General features: G+C 49.9%; 1 protein-coding gene and 1 pseudogene across 1 annotated transcript in view; both read right to left on the bottom strand.

The window, feature by feature from the left end:
* Positions 1-18,069, bottom strand: part of PTPN5 (protein tyrosine phosphatase, non-receptor type 5 (striatum-enriched)) — a 48,974-nt gene that overhangs the window by 15,432 nt on the left and 15,473 nt on the right. Inside the window, 1 exon segment of the mRNA XM_012725191.1 lies at positions 14,598-14,730. Within this exon segment, the coding sequence (XP_012580645.1) occupies positions 14,598-14,730 (133 nt within the window).
* LOC101624946 lies at positions 15,387-16,630 on the bottom strand (annotated as a pseudogene).

The following is an 18,069-nucleotide window of genomic DNA, read 5'->3' as shown; positions in this document are numbered from 1 at the left end:
GATGTTTCTGCCACCCTCAGTGCAGAGGGGACACGGGCTCCTGGAAAATGACAGCACGCTCACACCATCTTGGATCTTACTTGAACTTCATACGTGTGCTGTTTCTATGGGAAGGTGCATCTGTACTTGTTTTGATATTAAAATAATAACTTTTTCTCCCTACTAAAACTTCAAATCGAATTTATGCTTCAGGAAAATAGGCTCCATTTATCCTGTGTCTTTGCCCTCAGGTGTATACATGAGCCCCAGTGTGGGAAGCATGGGGCCTGTCTGCAATAGAACCACTGTGCTGCTGTCATAGTCTATAGATGAATATTTAATTCCATGGAAAGAAATTTCGATGGTATGGAGTGAGAAAGGCAAGGTTACCCAACAATGTGATCCCCTTGGTGTTAAAAACTAAGAAAGCATAGGGCCCTCCCTGGTGGTGCAATGAGTTAGGACACAGCACTGCAAGCTGGCCACAGCTGCTTCAGTGTGAGTTCGATCCCCACCCCGGAGGTGATCCCCATGGCACGGCAGACCTCTCCTGACCTGCCTGCTGCTCCCCTCGGCAGTGTACTTTGGTACTTTGTCAGTCAGCATGTTCTGCTCCCCACTCTGTCTCTGGTGAAGCCTCTAACAGCCCCTGAGCCTCTGGCCTGTACCTCAGCTCTGTTGCAAAGAAAAAAAAAACCCCAAAACAAAAAAACTTGGAGTTCTATACACTATAATAAATTATATATATAAAAAAAAAACAACTAAGAAGTATAACTGTGCTTCAGAAAAGGTGGGGAATGCCCAATGTAAGGTGAGAGGCTAAGGTGACAGGGGGAGTGTGGAGGGTGCCGCACAGGGACAGCCAGGCACAGAGCAAGTGCTCAGGAAATGCTCTGACTGTGAGAGACTAGAAGCCAGGTGACAATAACAGTTCTTTGGAGGGGGTGAGATTGGAGGTAATTTTTTTCATCGTTTACCTACTCTAAATTTCCTCCATTAAACACATGTACATGTGCGCATACACATACACATGTATGTATACATAGACAGGTATCTGTATGAGAAAAGAACACTAAAAATAGAATATTTTTTGAGTTCAGATGCCATAAGGCTTTGTTAATTTCTGGGGTTCCTGGCCCAACTCCTACCTGACACATCAATAGAGACTTAGGGAATGTGCAGGGCTGGGACAGAGCAGCCACCCAGCAGACAAACCCCCTGAAGAGGCGAATTGTCATTTTGCCTGAAAGATGCAGGTTGACCCACTTGCACTCTCTGGGGGCGGAAGAAAAAGAGCAGGCTGACATGGCCTCCTTGGAAGCACCTCCCAGAGACAAAGGGGGAGGCTGTTTTTTTTTTTAAATTCACGGGGTACCTGTCACAGGGCATGTGGGGGAGGGTGGGTTGGGCACAGAGATGCAACTGACAGGCATTCCAGAAGCGACGGGTAGCTCTCTGCCCTTTAAAGCTCTTCTGGGCAGACACGAACACTCTTTCCTTCAAACACACATTATATTCCACATCTCATTTGGAGGGGATCCATGGGCCTCAGATTAAGAGGTCCTAATTTGGGCCCTCCCTGGTGGTACAATGGGTTAGGACGCAGTCCTGTAAGCTGGCCACAGCTGCTGCAATGTGAGTTCGATCCCCGGCCCCGGAGGTGACCATATGGCACGGCAGACCTCTCCTGACCTGCCCGCTGCTCCCCTCAGCAGTGTACTTCGTCCATCTGCCTGTTCTGCTCCCCACTCTGTCTCTGGTGAATCCTCTCACACCCCTGCACCTCTGGCCTTTATCCTGTTCTATATGCATAAATAAACAAATCTTTAAAAAAAAAAAAAGAGGACCTAATTTCTGGGATAGGGAGTAGAGGTCTGTGATAAAAGTGGACTTGGAGGCAGGGGTGAGATGCACTGGGCTGACTTGGGTCTCTGCTCTTTCATGCATGAGTCTAGCACACATTTGTTGGGTCCCAGGGATGTCACCTGCCTGGCACTGGGCTAGGTGGGAACAGCAGTGACCAGCCCTGTCCTGCACGTCCCACCGTGGTCCTGAACCCATTTGTCCTTTGGCGACCAGGTGCCCCTCCTAGACATGATGTGGGCTCCTTGCTCTGCCTACCCTCTGCCCCTCTTGTTCTGGGGATGACAATGCTGTGGCACTGGGCATGCTCTGCGAGGGTCTTCCAGAGTGTCTGGTGCACGGTGCATTCGCTCCCCTCGGCGGCCCTAAGAGGTAGGTATTGCCATCATCAGCCTGTTCTGCTGGCGAGAGGCAGCTGCTTGTGTCAAGGGCTAGCTTCTCAGTAGTTCACAGTGAGGTAGCTGTTCTGCCATCCATGAAACCTGACTCACAGGCACCTTCTGACAGTGATTTCACATCGGGTTCCTCGTGGGCTTGCTTCTGGCACAGGGTGAAGGGGGTTTTCCAGGCCAGGAAATCCAGGTTGAGCCAGGTTAAGTGGCTCGCCCAAGTAAAGGTGGACCTGAGATTTGAATTTGGTCTTTGAGATTCCTAAAAGACCTTTCCATTTTGCATACTGTTTCTCAGGAAAGGGTCACCGTAGCAACGCCAGGGAGATGGGGAGAGTTTGGGAAAGAGAAAGGAAGGGAGGCATCCCTGTGTGTAGGGGACCTTGAACCCTAAGCAGCACCTGGGCTGCCTGCTCTTTAGCTCATGGCTCTTCAAAGGCTGCGTGGTATGGAGGGAAGAGACGGAAGTACAGTGGGATCCAGGAGCCCAATCCCCCAGGGTAGGGTCTAAGGATCCTGGGCAAGACCTGCAGGCAACCGGCCTTTGGATTTTACCTACAAACACACTGACTCCTCTCTTGTATTCAGCTCCTGAGTCCCACCATCAAACTCGGCAGCTCCCGTGTGCCCTGGGGAGGATGCCTCCTGAGTTCCAGAACCCGTGGCTGCTCCTGTCAGTGACTCATCCTTGGAGCTCCCGGGCTGCCAGCCCACAGGAACTGGAGCGGAAGGCTGGCTCAGCCTGTTCCTGTTTATGAGCAGGGAGGTTCTGTCCCATTCAGCTTTTCTTCCCTTCCCTAAATGGCCAAGAGTGACCTCCCCATCATGCCCACACAGTCACAGGGGGCCCTGACTAATAGAACCTCATTCAGTCCCGTCTGGGCTTCTAGAACTACTGGTTGTCAGAGGCTGATAGATGCTAAAGGGATCCGCTCTCAACTGCTAGTTTCTCAGATGTGGAAACTGAGGCACGAGCGGGGAAGTGGCTTGCTGACGGTCAGCAGTTAGCCATGGTGGAGCCAGGATGGCAGCTGCCACTGTGTGAGCACTGTTAGCTCCAGGCAGAACACTATCTGATGCCACAGCCATGTTGTGGGAGGACCGCTCACATTCCACCATTGTGGCCCCTTGTTGAGGGTCACACAGCCAAGAGATGGACTCTGAACTCAGGTCTGTGGTCCACATCTTTCTGGTATTCCAGAAAGTTCTGGAAATGCACAAAGGGATAGAGTGGGGCAGGCCAAACAGTTCTATGTTGAAGCTTCATTTGGGTAGGCACTGAGTGCCAAATCAAGGGAGGTGGTCCCAGGGGAACTGAGAAAGGATGGAAGAGTCTAGAAGGAATAGGTCCAACTGACCTTTTCTGCCATTATAATTGTCATGTTCCTTGGCACTGCCCAGGGCTGAGAGGGAGAGGCTGGCCTGGTGGCTTGTGGGCACCCTGAGTCCTCTATCCTCCCTGGAGAGGCAGGGGTGGTGGGTCCTCATTTCCTATTACCTCTAGGGGGTATGCAGCTGTCAAACTAAGGGTAAGAAGGGAAGTGTAAAGAGGAGAGAAGATTTACCAAACAGCATTTTCATTTGGCAAAAATTTAGCTAGCACCTTTTCTATGTCCTTGGGCTGTTTGTGCCTCAGTTCTAATGCTGATCAGCAGGACTCCTCTGGAGAAAAAAATTCTGGGCAAAGGAAAACTGGTGGTGGGTGTGGGGTTTTGGAAATTTGCACTGACTTTCCTCTACTTCCAACTCATCATTCCTGATGATCAGGGGACAAGAAGACTGATAAAAACAAGTCGACAAGGCCTTGGGCTGGTAATGGTAAATGCCTCTCTCTTGGAGGGTAAAAGGGCCCAAGTCTTGTTCATCTCTGCATTCTTCAGGCAGGCAAGAAGATAGTGCAGGAAAAGGAAAGCAATTGGCATAGAGGATTCTGGCACCAAACATGGGCATTCACTTATTTATTAGTTACATGGCTTAGACAAGCTGTTTAACCTCTCTGTAACTTAATTTCCTCAGTGGTCTTTTTTTGTTGGTCTTCAAAGGTGTTGTCTGTAACTTCTACATTCCTTACATCAATAGGTGGAGTCCATGTCCCCTCCCCTTGAACTGGCCAAATGCCTTACAGATGGGCATGTAGCAGAAGGTATGTTTTATGACTGCTGAGGTTGGGCTAGAAAAGTACACATAGTTTCTACTGGTTCTTTTGGGACACCTTCAGGAGCTTGGGAAACCTTTTCAGGAGCCAAATAAGTAACACGGCCATTGCAAGGATGCTTTGTTGAGAGAGGAGAGAGAGATGCAAAGAGACAGAGGCAGCAAAAGTGAGTAAAACTGAGTGGAAAAGAGGAGAGAGAGGATAGGGATGAAGATAAGAGAACATTCCAACCCTTTACAATAGCCAAGCTATGGAAGCATCTAAGTTCCTAATATCAGAGGAGTAAATAAAGAAGATGTGATATCTAAGCATAATGGAATACTACGCAGCTAAAAAAGGAAGGGGATTATGCTAAGGGAAATAAGTCAAAAAGGGAAAGACAAATACCAGATGATTTTACTCATGTGGTTTAAAAGAAACAAAAGGAACATATAAATAAAACCATATAGATAAAACCATATCAAGCCCTAGAACTCTGACTGCAGAATTGAGATTACCAAAGTAGGAAGGAGGAGGGTAGTGTGGGAAGGTGGAAAGGAGCCTGATGGACAATGGTGAAGATTACTGGGGTTCTGGTGGTGGGTGAAGAGATGTGAACCTATACTCCTAAAATTTATACACAGTACTGTAACCAATGTTACTGAAATTAAAAAAAAAAAAAAAGGAGTGAGCATGTTTAGAAGCAGGTACTCAGGAAATTCTGAACGCTGAACCTAAGTGACCCTGACATTTAGAAGTCAGGTCCATGAGCCGGACCTCTTGGCTTCAGGTGCAAGTGGGGAGTCAAAAGATTACTTGAATAGGGCTTTTAATTTGTGCATAGTGTTTAAAGTCATTGTTTTGGGAACTCAGGTGGGAAAGTTTCCTGCAAGGAGGGGTTAGATGAAGAGAATTCTCCTTATGGTGACTTGCTTGAAACTTGAGATCTGGTTCTCGGACCAACCCCATGTACAAGACTGTGGGCCTGGGATTTGGGCTAGGCCAACTCTGCCTCTCCCAAGCCGCAGAATTCTGTTTTGTCTTTTCTAATTGTTAAGGGGAAGGATTTCCTAAAGGATCGCTACAGAGTCTTGTGGACTCCACCTCCTACTCCAGCTTTCTAGACTCCGCCCCCTACTCCAGTGATTGGAAACTACAACTCCCAGCAGTACCAAGGAGAGAACTGCGAGGACTCAAGGGCGGAGCTAAGCAGGAATTCTGGGACTTTGGGAGATAAATAGGGCGCCATTGGCGTCTCCCGTGCTCGCTTGGGAAAAGGCTCCCCAGGACCGCGTGACCCGGGGCTTTCAGTTAGTTACCAGAACTCCAAGTCGGCCTAGCCGGTAAGATATTCCAGTTGTTGTTTCCTTTCCTTTCCCCTTTTGTAAATAAACCCATTTTGACCCTTTTGTGTGTGCCCGCAGCACAACTGAATTTTAAGCGGACGGGTGAGGCCCCACTGACAGGCAACCCAGTTCACACTGGGCTGCCCTGTAACATAATTAGTAAGCCTAACAAGGCACAGTTCTAAGCACCCCAGTGACTGCTTTGCAAAAACTAACTCATTCTGTCCTAGCCACCAGATGAAACTGGTATGGGGAAGGTCCTCAGTTTACATCTAGGAAAAACGGAATCCAGAGAGGTGAAGGGACTTGCCCACAGGCCTCACAGCTGGAGGATGGAAGGGTCAGCGCTCAGATCAGGCCGCATGGCTCCAGCCTCTGTCCTCTTAACAGCCTCTGCACTGCTCATCCTAGGTGGGGCCTTCGCTCCTATCACGGAAGTCACCTCAGCTCCAACCCATTTCCAGATGAAGGGACAGGCCTTCTCCCCTGGCACACTACTCCCTGGTAGCTGGAGGGGTGTGCTGCTGGGGTGGGGAGTGTAGAGAAAAGCAGGATTAGGGTGAAGAGGGGAAGAGTTCTGGGAACCCAGGATGTTGGAAGCTTAGTCCAGCGAGGAGAAGCGGGGGTGGAGAGGTTGAGGGTGGGGTGAGGCAGGTCAAGAAGCAAGAACAGTACCCCGTGTGGATGCTCTTGAAGGGCCGAGTTCCACGCAACAGACCCTTCCCTAGGACCCTGCAAGAGACAAGCTCTGCTCATCTGCACAGGGTCTTCCTTTCCCGGGAGGCAGCGCTTGGCAGTGACCCTCAATGAAGGGTTTGGCATCACACAGACTTAGGTTTGAAATTTGACTTTGCCACTTTCTACCCATATGACCCTGGGGGAGTGACTTAATCCTTCCTCTGGACAATAGCTAACCTAGCACTTGTCTTTTGGCTTTTGAGGAAACCAAAGGGGAAAACATGCTAAGTGCTTAGCCCAGTGCCTGGCACATGGTGACAGCCCAATATCCAGCAGCAGACTTTGGAGAGGAGGGGAAAGGGGGGGAGGGAGAGGGGTGTGAGGGAGAGGCAGCTGGGAGCACTCGCCTCTCACCTGCTAGGTGAGCTGCTTCGCAGGGATGGCAATGGTGCTGTGCTGGTGTGGGCAGGGCCTCTGAGGCTGTTGGCTGGCAACTGGGGATGGAGTGGGCATGGACTGGGGGTGGCGGAATTGGGGCAGCTTGGTCTCTGCCAGTTAATTAAATCCAGAATGCTAACAAGCTTTCAAAATAAAACACAGCAAAGCACTCTTTGGATGGGCTATAATGAAATAGTATATGCAGTGAACTTGCAAACAGCTTTGTTGCTGCAAACAAAGGTGCAGTTCTCTGCCTGTTGGAGCAGAAGCCTGGGAGCACAAGGGTGAAAAGGGTTCATGAAACTCGGAGGGTGAAGCCCTCCATGCTTGCAGCTGCCCATGAGGAGAACTGAAAAGAATCCACATTGAGACCCCGGGGTGACGGGTACCAGCGGTCCCAAGTGCCTGAGACTTAAGCACAACGCAAGAGCAAAGGGCGGAGTGGAGAGGGTATCTTGCTTCACCCTCCCATTTCATAGCTGAGGAAACTGAGGTTCAGAGGGTAAGAGCAGACCAGGATGGGCATAGGTGTTACCCTCCAGTTCCTTTCTTGGTCATCATGAAAGTTTCCGTGGGTGGCTGAAGGGCTGAGACCTGAGTTCCGTGGCAGCAGGAGGCTGAGTCCTGGCTTGGGGGTCTTTGATGGGGCTTGGTAAGTGTCCTCGAGGTTAAGGAGAGCCCAGGTGATGGGGGGGGGAGCCCACGGTAGTTGTTCTGACCCATCCCAACTCTGCAGAGATGTCACTCCAGGATCGTTCTGGGTGGGGAGGCTCAACATGGCAGCAAAGTATCCAGAGATGGAGAGGCTGTGAGACACTGAGCATCTCACGGCCTCTGTGGGCTTCGGAGACCTTTAAAATCAGGGTCTTATAGGCCCACCAGTGTTAAAGACCCACTACCACCTTTAAAAATAATCTAAGGTCCCACTTCAGTTTACTGTGACAGCTTCCTGTGTCCACAGAACCTCGCTACCTGTCCATGGCACCTGTTCCTGTGACGTGATGGTGGTAGGCCCATATGGTCCCAAAGTTTAGTGATATAAAGTGATTTGTGCAAAAGCCCAAGCTCCAAAGGAACAGAGCACACATTCATTCACATCCAGGGGTTCTGAATCCAACAAGAAACCAAAAAACAAAACAAAACTGTGGTGCTGTGAGGTCGCTGGCCTGGGGTCGGGGAGACATGACAGATCTACAAAGCTCAACTGTCTGCTCCATCTCTGATGGACTGGACTGGGACTGGATGCTGGGCCCTGGGGACATGCAAAACTTTCCTACTCACACTCCAGATGCTGGAGCAGTCGTGACCATCATCATTAGCTACCATTTCTGGTCCCTATGTAATAAACACTCTACATATATCAACTTGCTTAATCATCAGCAAACCTCTGTGAAGATCTTATATTATCACCCTTATTTCAGATTGAAGAAACTGGAGCTTAAAACGGTCAGATAATTGATCTGAGGTCATTTTTCTGGCCAGTGGTGGGGCTGGGATTTGAACCCAGGTTCTGTGCCATCCCATACTCTGCTAGATGGATTCCTGCCTCCATATCTGCCCTGGTGTTTGAGAACCATCACTAACCAGGGTTCAGGGATTTACCCGGGTTTATAGTTCTCTTCTGAATAGAAAGGTATCATTATAAATGCTCTTCAGTTAGGGTCCTTAGCACATCCAAAGGGTCTTTTGTTTTCCCTTAATTTCTATTCTGGAGACTCAAATCAAAGCCTACTCGTTGTACTGTCAGCTATAATAAACAGCTCTACATGCATTGAAAGTTCTGAATGAAAACAACATCAATTAAACAAATAAATAAAAGCCATCAGCAAAGTACTGAATATTGATAGGAACAGGTGATATCCCATCAATAATATTACATCATATGTAGTATGAGGTAATGTTTGTCTTATCTGTGTTTGTCCATCTGGGCTCCTGCACCTGTTTCTGAACCAGTTTGAACCAGTACTAGGCACTTGACCAAGGTTGGGATGGGGGTGAGAATAAGGATTAGAAAATGGGAGACAAACCCATTTGAGATTAATCTGCTCCTTAAAATACTTTCATAGCTGGTTCTTAAAGACATGAACTAGGACCCAACTCACTCATAACTTTAAATGCCGTTTCTTCCAGGAAGCCTTCCCTGACTTGCCAAGAGAAGATTATCTTATTATTGTACCATTGTCTGGCAGCCTGTCCTGCTTGAGAGTAGAGGTGAGGTCTGCCAAGGTCTCTACTGCACCCCCCGTGCCTGACACAGCACTGGGCCTGGGCACAGACTGATGCTCAATAAAAAGAATTGATTTAATATAAGGGTCAGGCTGTCTTCTAACTGGGCCTAGTTGGCTTCTGGCACATGACTGTATCTGTGTGGTGGTGTGTGAGCCCCACCTCCTGAGTGGCCAGAGGTAGATACTGCAGGATTAGGGTAACAAAGGTTTCCGATGACAGGCCTCCCCTGTACTTTATAAAAGGACCCCCAGGATGTGCACTCTTGCTGAGACCCAGACCTCATTCCCCTCATAAAAGGATACCCATGATGATACAGATAGAGCCCAGGGCTGGATGGGGCAGGCCTCAGGAGCTGGGACTTCAAGGGGGTCATGGGTACCAGGGACCAGCTGTTGCTATCATATGGGCAGTGGCCTATTCAGGCTTTCAGTGTCTATAATAAGTCTGCATGGACCCTGCAGGAAGTCCCAGGGTGGTGGTGACTGGCATGACTCCAACCAGCTGCCAGCCGTAGGAGGGCTTTGCCAGCCCTGGTTCCCAAGAGCATATTATCCATACTCCCAGACCCTGACGCCAGCTCCTCTGGGATGCCGGTCCTCACGGTGCGAGAAGCATGTAAGACCCAGAGGTGTGTTTGCACCCCCCGCAGCCCAACTGACCATCCTTTGGCTACAAGGACTCCAGTGCCCTCGGCCCAAATGCTAACGCCTTCTCGGTACAGTGCACCCTTTTAAGGATGCATAACCTCTTGTTGCAGACCAGGGATGGCCAGGGAGCAGCTATTAGGGCAAGCGGTGGACTGGACTTGGACATGGAGACCATGTGCCCACAGGAGCACACAGGGCCCCTGCAGTGCAGAACTGCGCTGTGGGTGGAGTGCCACGGGGGGCTTGTTTGCATTCTGGCCTGGTCTCTGCACATGTGAGGGGCAGGCCTGCCTGCCAGGGACACAGTGAGTAACACTTGGTGATGGTGCATCTACTGGCAGCTGCTTTTGCTTTATCTCCCTCCTTCCTCTGGCCTGTAGCTGGAGGCAGATGCTGGGCCCAGGCGAGCACTAGCTAGGGAAGGAGCGGGGGCCCCAGCATCAGCAGGGTTGCCTGGTTTCTTGCAAATGTGAACACCTACACACCGAAGAGGCGGGAGTGTGAGTTCGAATGTATAAATGTGTTTGGGTGACTGTAAGCAAGTGAACAAGCTGGGGGGAAGGAGATAAGGGGGGTGATGATGTAAAACGTGAATGAGGGATTGGAAAGTAAGTGTGCAAGTGACGTGCAGGTGCATGGAGGGCTGATGGCCCCGGTGCCGGCTCAGTACCCGGGAACCACGCCGGGGAAGAGGCAGGGAGCGGAGGGGGGTGCCTGCCTGCATGTGTGCATGCAGGTGTGTGAGCTCACAAGAAGGGGGAATGGTTTCAGTGAAGAAAGGGACCCAGAGAAGGAACAGAGAGCGGGCAGCTGTGCCCATCTCCGAGAAGATGCCTAGTGGGAGGGATGGGTGGAAAGAGAGCCTGAAGATTTGTGGGTACGTGACAGTAAAGGTGGGTGTGTGCCCCGCGGGGCTGTGTGAGAGAGAGAGGTGCGTGCCTGGGTGACTGCACATGGGGATGTGCACGTGTGTCCCTGTGCAAGAGGCTGCGACACGTGAGAACACATGCATGTGTGGACACATTCTGGAAGAGCCTGGTGTGTGTGTGCTGTGTGCACACACATGCTACCTACAGGGCAGCTGTGGGAACCCTGGCTGTGCCAGCAGCCCTGCAGACCTGTGTGACCTGCTGAGTGCCGGCTGACGTGACGGCGCTCTGGAGTACTGGTCTGGAGGGTGGGGGTGACTGGGTCATGCTGGCCCTCACTTTTCTTGCCCCTAGTCTTAACCGGGGGGAAGATGGCTGGGCGGAGGCTGGGCGGAGGCGGGCTTGCTGGAGGGCTGCAGTCTCATGGTGCAGTAGCTTTCAGTGCCCCTGGGCTCCCTGCAAAGATGCACCAGCCATTTCCCTCGGTCTGTATACTTCCAATTTCTTTCACGTCCAAGCTGTGGTTCAGGCCAGGGGTTTCATTTACAGATGTCTACTCCTCTTCAGGCCCTGGGATCACCCTATTTATAATGCCACCTCCCTTCCCTCATTTCTTCCCACTCCACTCTTGGCCTTCGTTTCCTCTATAGCAGGCTAGTGCCTTCCTATATATTTTACTTGTGTATTTTGTTATTCTCTATTTTCCCCTTAATAGCAATGCCTTATAGTACTAGATACAAACAGGACCTGTTTCAAGCTTTTTCTTGATTATTTCATTCAATCCTCCAACAGCTCTACATGACCATGAATGTTATTCTTACCACCATGGAAGGAGGCGGCTCTGAGAGGTTAAGCAGCTTCCCGGTGATTGCCAGTGGTAAGTGTGGAGTCTGGCCTGGGCCCAGAGTCCCTGCTTTCCCCCAGTACCTAACACTGGCCTGCAAGGGTGGGAACTGGCCTAGTTCCATGTCGAATCTCCAGGGCTCACAAGAGTACCCAGCACATACAGGTGCTTGATGAGCAGCCAGTGATAAGATAGAGAGGTATGGGGCCCTCCCTGGTGGCGCAACGGGTTAGGACGTTAGGACGCAGCACTGCGAGCTGGCTGCAGCCACTTGAGAAGGAGTTCAATCTCCTCCCTGGAGGTGACCCACATGGGGCGCCAGACCTCTCTTGACCTGCCTGCTGCTCCCCTCAGCAGTGTAATTTGTCCACTTGCCTATTCTGCTCTCCACAGAATCCTCTCACTGCCCCTGAACCTCTGGCTTGCACCCCAGTTCTGTATGCCTAAATAAGTAAATCTAAAAATAAAAAAGATAGAGAGGTACTTCCCTTCCAAGACCTCAGGGTCCCATGAATGAAACGGGCAAAATAATGCTAATGCCCTATCAGGGTGGTGTTGAAAGTCCATAGGGCAGTTAACTTGCCTGGACCCTGTCAGGCAGGGCTTTCCAGAGGAGGACAGAAGAGGACAGACACTGGACATCGCTCAGATACTTCAAACTCCTCCCTGAGGACAGACCCGTCTGAGCTCTTCCCGCCTCAGTGCACAGGGCAATACGATGACTTTATGGCGATTGTGGAGCCAGGGTCAGCTAGTGGCCAGTGGCACAGGCTCTGGAGGAAGGTTGCCCACAGTCCTTTCTCTCCCAAACATTAGCTAAGTGGTCTTAGTCCCTAACCCCTCCTCCCCCTGGGCCTTCATCCTCTCTCCTATAAAACAGGGATAGCAAATGACAGGGGCTTCTTGGGATAGTGGATTGGTAACGGGATAGTGGAGAAGACACAGGCAAAAGCTCTTAGAGCTGAGCTTGACACAGGAAGGCAATATGCCAGGTCCAGGGGAGAGGTCAGCACTCCTCTTCCATTCTATGGAGGTGGTTGACTTTTGGGGAGAAATGGGATGGAGGGTCAGAATTCAACATATGTTTAGTTCTGTAACCTTTCTGCGGTGGCTTCATCCCATTTTCCAGAAGCAACTCAAAGCAGGGCAGGGACTGTGTCTGTTACATTCATCTCTATAGCCCGTGCACTTAGCACAGTACTTGAAACATAGCAGGCACTCACTAAGTATTTGTTGAATGACTGCTTGCATGATTATATTTAATTAATCCTTGTGAGGATAAATGTTCATATTGTTATGGCAATAACTATTGATATTGACATTTGTATTTATGAGTGAGGGCTAGACGCCTAGCAAGATTAAGTGATTTACCCAACCCATAAACACACAGCCAGGAAAAAGAACAGCCAGACTCAAAGGTCAAACTCTGCGCTCTTTCTTCTATGCCACGCACGCTACAATCTGGGCTGCTATACATTATGTCCTATTTTCCGTGGATATTTTCCTAGCCAGTGGTGCCATCCCTGGTTGTAGAATCATCTCTGAATTCTGTGACTCATATCTGAATCACACAACTGTTTAATAGTTGAAAGGGACTTTTGATGTCATCTCGACCTCCCACCAATTGTGGAAATTTCCTCTCCAAAGTCTAGCTAGACAATACTTGAATACCTCCAGTGATGGAACACTCATTTTCTTCCTCTTGCATGATCAACTTCGGATTGAACTATTTTTGAACTTAGAAAGTTCTGCATCCTACAAGCCAACAAGTCTCCTTCCTTTCAGTGGGTTTATGATGGCCTTCTAAAAAACACATGGAATATATCTACTGCCCCCTCCACAAGACAGCCCCCCAGATATCCATGGACAGCTGTCACACCCTTTTGGAGAATTCCTTCCTTCAAGTTAACTGTGTTGGGTGCCCACAACGTGTCTGTGAGATGACTTCCATCCCTGGCCAGCACAGCAGGCCTTCCTGAGTGCTTAGAGCAATGGCATCCCCTACTGGAGAAGGCAGGAATTGCACCAATGGGTTAACTCACTGCGGGGGCCCAAGGTGCTTCATCAAGCTGGGCACCTGCCCTTTGTGTGAATAAAATAAAACTATTTTAAAGAGTCACCTCTCTAGAGTTTTTGAGGTTTAACTGTTTGTAATTTTGATTTTGATAGTGTCACTTAAGACTTTAAGACTTTTTGCCAATCATGAGGTTTATGACAAACTCATGAAGTTAAAGATTTGAAACTGTTAGAATAGGCTTTTTTTTCTTTAAATAACAAAAAGGCTTGGAAGGAAAAATATAAAATGTATATTGTAAGGCTAGGGTGATTTTCCTTTTACTTGTCTTTATTTTCTAACATTTCTGCAATGGGTACTTGGTATAAGAAAAATCAAAAACACTGTAGAAAGAAGAAACATAATAGCCACTTCTTCTTCATTTACTTCTTTCAAGGCTGTATTTGATCCACATTGGGCATGCTGCCCCCTCCATGGGCAGCAGGGAGTCGTTGAGGTCTCTGATGGCCGTGGTACCCACAGCCAGGCTCCTGGGGTGTGGTCAGCTGGACTCAGCCCTCCGCCAGGGAAGCAGCCTGCATCTAGGTTTGTGACACAGTCCAGTTGCTTATGTTTTTGCCAACACACCATCACTCATGTCCCCCCTCAGCCTGGACTCTTGAGGTTTCTTTTTTGTAGAAGAACTGGGGTACAGGGGGGTGAGAGGCAGAGTGGGGAGCAGAGCAGGAGAATCTACTGAAATAGACTGCTGAGGGGAGCAGTGGGAGAGACAGGAGAGGCCTGCTGTGCCATGTGGTTAGCTCCCTGGCCGAGGATTGAACTCAGGCCTTAAGGGTGACAGTGCTGAGACTCAACGCTTCCGCCACCAGGGAGGCCGGACTCAAGTTCTTCACCCTTCTCTCTACCTTCCTTGTTCACAGAGCTGCCTGCTGCGCCCTCCATATGAGCCTAGAGCGGCTCTCACAACAGCAGGCCCGAAAGGCCAGCAGGGGTTAGAAGTACCATCCCTGAGTAAACAAAGACCTGTGGACTAGCTGAGTCACTCCTCTCACGCATGTTCACGGCTGGCTGGCCTTTACTCCAGCACTAGCGTCACTGGGATTCTCTCCTGTATTTGGAGCTCTGGGTGGGTGGGTGGGGGGGCACCTGGGTACTGGGCAGACTCACCCGGCAGCCTCTCACTGCAGCACATGTCCAGGGTCCCTCCCTCGGAGTCATCAGCAGTGTGGTTCTCTCTCTCACTCTTGAAGCAGGATGAAAAACTGAGATGCTGCTGTTGAGCTGGGATTGAGACAAAACCCTGAACAAAGAGAAAAAGCTGTCATTTCTGGCACTATGTCCCTTTGTTTAAGGCCATCCCACCAGGGGATCTGAACAAAATTTGTCCAATCTAGAGAGGGGTCAGGCTGCAGAAGTGGGAGCAGAATCTGCAGGAGACTTCAGTAAAACCAGCAACAGCAGTATTGCTGCTGCCGACATTGTCACCATCATGGCTACCATGGAAGGAAGGCTGGTTACATGCAACACACTTTACAAACTTTGTCACCCTGAGTCTTCCTCATGGCCCTATGAATTAAAGCGGCTCAGAGAAGTTAAGGAACAACCCCAAGGTTACAGGTCATTAGGGACGAGCTGGAAGTGAAATTACAGTTTAGGATTCCAGGTTCATTCTCACTGCTGTGTTGACTGGCCTCCTTGTCCTGTGTTTGAATATGGGTGAGCGAGAAGAAGGGTCCAGGTAACACCCAGGCTGGGTTCAGATCTTCCAAGGACTGTAAGTGTCCTTGCTTTGGGCACTGGAAAATGGCATGCAACACTCTTCTCCAGAAATGGCTAGAAAAAGTATACACACACACACACATACTTTAAATGTTCTGCTGCCTCCTAAAAGCAGAAAACCCTCTTCCTAGAGCGTCACGGCTCCTTCCAGGAGGTCTGGAATGTCTGTTCTGGGGTCTAGCTCTTCTCCACCAGTAAACTGGAAAGAGGCTGCCAGAGATCGACCAGACTGCCATGAAGTGTGTCCAGCTTCCACTCCTCTTGCTCCACACTGAGGAGTAACTTGATAGACAGGGTCAACTCCTTGGTCAGAATCCGAATGGGGCCCTCGTGTCCTTCTTGGTCACTCCGAGCACATCAGAAGTCACTGTAGCTGACAGCAGAGCCAGCTGGATGTCACTATTGAGCTTTGGGAATGTCATGGAGCTGGTCCTTGAGCCCATGGCTTACCATCTCAGCTTCATCTAGTACAGACTCCTGGGTATACCTGGGAGACAGGTATCTCCGGGAGCACATTAAGCACATGGCCAGGGGTAGCATCTGCAGCTTTGGTATCCAAGCACGGACACCTGTACCCCCAATGCAGGTGAGGCAGGCGACACCTAGGTAAACTCCTAGTGCCAGGTCCGCCTTCTCTATCAGCTGATCCAATTCCCTAGGGGATGCCAGCACGGAGGCTTGGGTGGCATTTAGATCCAACTCGATCTGCTGCCGAGCTGACTGGGCAAAAGTGGCCTTTTCCCCGGTGCCATATTGGGCCGAGTGATCACATCATACCCCTCCCTATAAGGAGGAATGGCTTCCTGCCGGCTGGCAGAGGGCTTCTCAAAACCACACGCGTGGATGCCGTGGAGAAGGGACTCTGAGAGATTCATGTCTTCAACGCTGTCAACGATCTCATTCCAGTTATCTTGATGATACTTTCGGGCTCCATTTCAGCAGGGCCACTGTCTCTGGGTCGGGAATCCTGGCTTGCAGATATGGACCTTAGAAACCAGGCTGGAGTATGGACCTTAGAAACCAGGCTGGAGTGCCCACCTGTTGACCATTTACAGAGCCCCTCTTCCTCTTGGCCTGACACTCTGGCCACACCAGACAGACTTTTGTTCACTGAGGGTTGGCTTGCGCTTTTTTCTCTGCCTAGAGCTCCCCCATCTCTGTTTCCCAGTATTTATACTCACAGCACTTGACAGTTTGAAATTTCATTTTAATTTATGCCATTATTTGATTAACAACTATCTCAGACATTAGCCTATCTGCTACAGAAAGGCAGGAACCACTATTTCTGCCTTATTTACCATTGTAATTTCAAAGCCTCACACGATACCTGGCTCATAGCAGGTGCTCAATAAACAAATACTTAGTGATTAAGTGATGCTGCCCTAACCTTGAAAAACATCAGGCACCTCAAACATGGCCATCTCCTGAGCTGTGTTGGGGACAAATCCTCCTCCACAGCTGGTGTCCAGAGTGGTCACAGGATCACATGCCCACAGAATCACATATCACAGAATTACATACACATACCTTTCATTTTGCAGAGGAGGAAACTGAGGCATGGAATGGGGCTCCGACTTGCCACAGGTGATGAAGTGTGGTCATGGGGCCTGGGGTTGGAACACATATCTCCAACCTCTCAACCCTGAGTTTTCCTCTCTTTATCCTAAAGAGCAGCTCTACTGGAGCTGGTCCCTGGCTGGGTGCAGAAAGATAACCAAGGTACCCACATAGCTCTAGAAGGGCACCCATGGGTGACTCACAGCTGCTTTCACACCTTAAGCCTCCCAGGCCCCAAGCCATGTTCAGAATAGCTCCATGCTGCATGAATGCAGCGGACTCTATAAATAAGCTTCCTAGAAAATGAGTGATTTCATAATCAGAAAAACAGAAAGAGTAGCACCTCTCGTTTGAGGAGGAAAATGGAAAAAAAGCCCACTGTTCAGCCCTGTAGTCAAAGGACTCTAGGCAATCTCAGCTAAAACCTCTGTTTCTGTGTGGTTTCAGTTAGATTTCCCAGGGGAAGAGATGGTCCCTTTAGCCTGGATGAAGCCGTCTCTGGACAATGCCCTCCTGATTCCTGGCCAAGAGCAGAAATAGCTGCTTGCAGTTGAATTTGCAGGCTCCTTCTCTCTCAGTCTCTGCTTCTGTTAGCTGGGCATAGGGAGCAGAAAACTAATCTGGGATAACAGGTAGCAACCTTTTACTGTACCCACATGTCTCTCACACACACAGAACCCTGTATACACACACAGAACCCTGGAGATCAAGGGGCTTGACGGTCACCAGTCTGCTAATGTCTGGGAGGGGAGAGAATCTTCCCAAAGCCAATGCCTCATTCAATAAACATTCTTCCCTGGGGGCAAGGCACCAGAGCTGCCCCAGAAACAGTGATCCACAGGCCAGGCCCTCCCAGATACAGCTCCCCACAGGCTTCCTGGGAGCACAGAAGCAAACCCTATCCCTGCTTTTATCCATGTCTCCATACAACACCTTGGGTGCTCAGCTCAGCTTGTGCTGGAGGATGTCTACAAGAAGAAGAAACATCTTAAAAGATGTTTCGAGGTGGGTGAAGGGTCACAAGCAATGGACTTCCTGCACTGTGTGGATATCAAAAGCAAGGGCCAAGCAGTAGGGAACATCTGGGAGGGGACGCAATGGGGTAAGGCCTGGTCACCAGGAAGCCTATCCCCTTGACAGTGGGGCTTCCTCTCTACCAAAAGGTAACCTCTAGTCTGGGGTGGGGACATCTGCACAGAAGGGGGGACAGTGACATATGTTTGTGGAGTGGACATCAAACCCAGGGGGTGGTGTCTGATCTGGTCCCAAACTACTCTTTTTTCAAACGATGATACAATTCACC

This window comes from Condylura cristata, unplaced genomic scaffold (genome assembly GCF_000260355.1).
Source record: "Condylura cristata isolate star-nosed mole 26May11 unplaced genomic scaffold, ConCri1.0 scaffold00015, whole genome shotgun sequence".
Taxonomy (NCBI): Eukaryota; Metazoa; Chordata; class Mammalia; order Eulipotyphla; family Talpidae; genus Condylura; species Condylura cristata.
The sequence above is the reverse complement of the archived record's forward strand: the minus strand, read 5'-3'. Positions and strand labels throughout refer to the sequence as shown.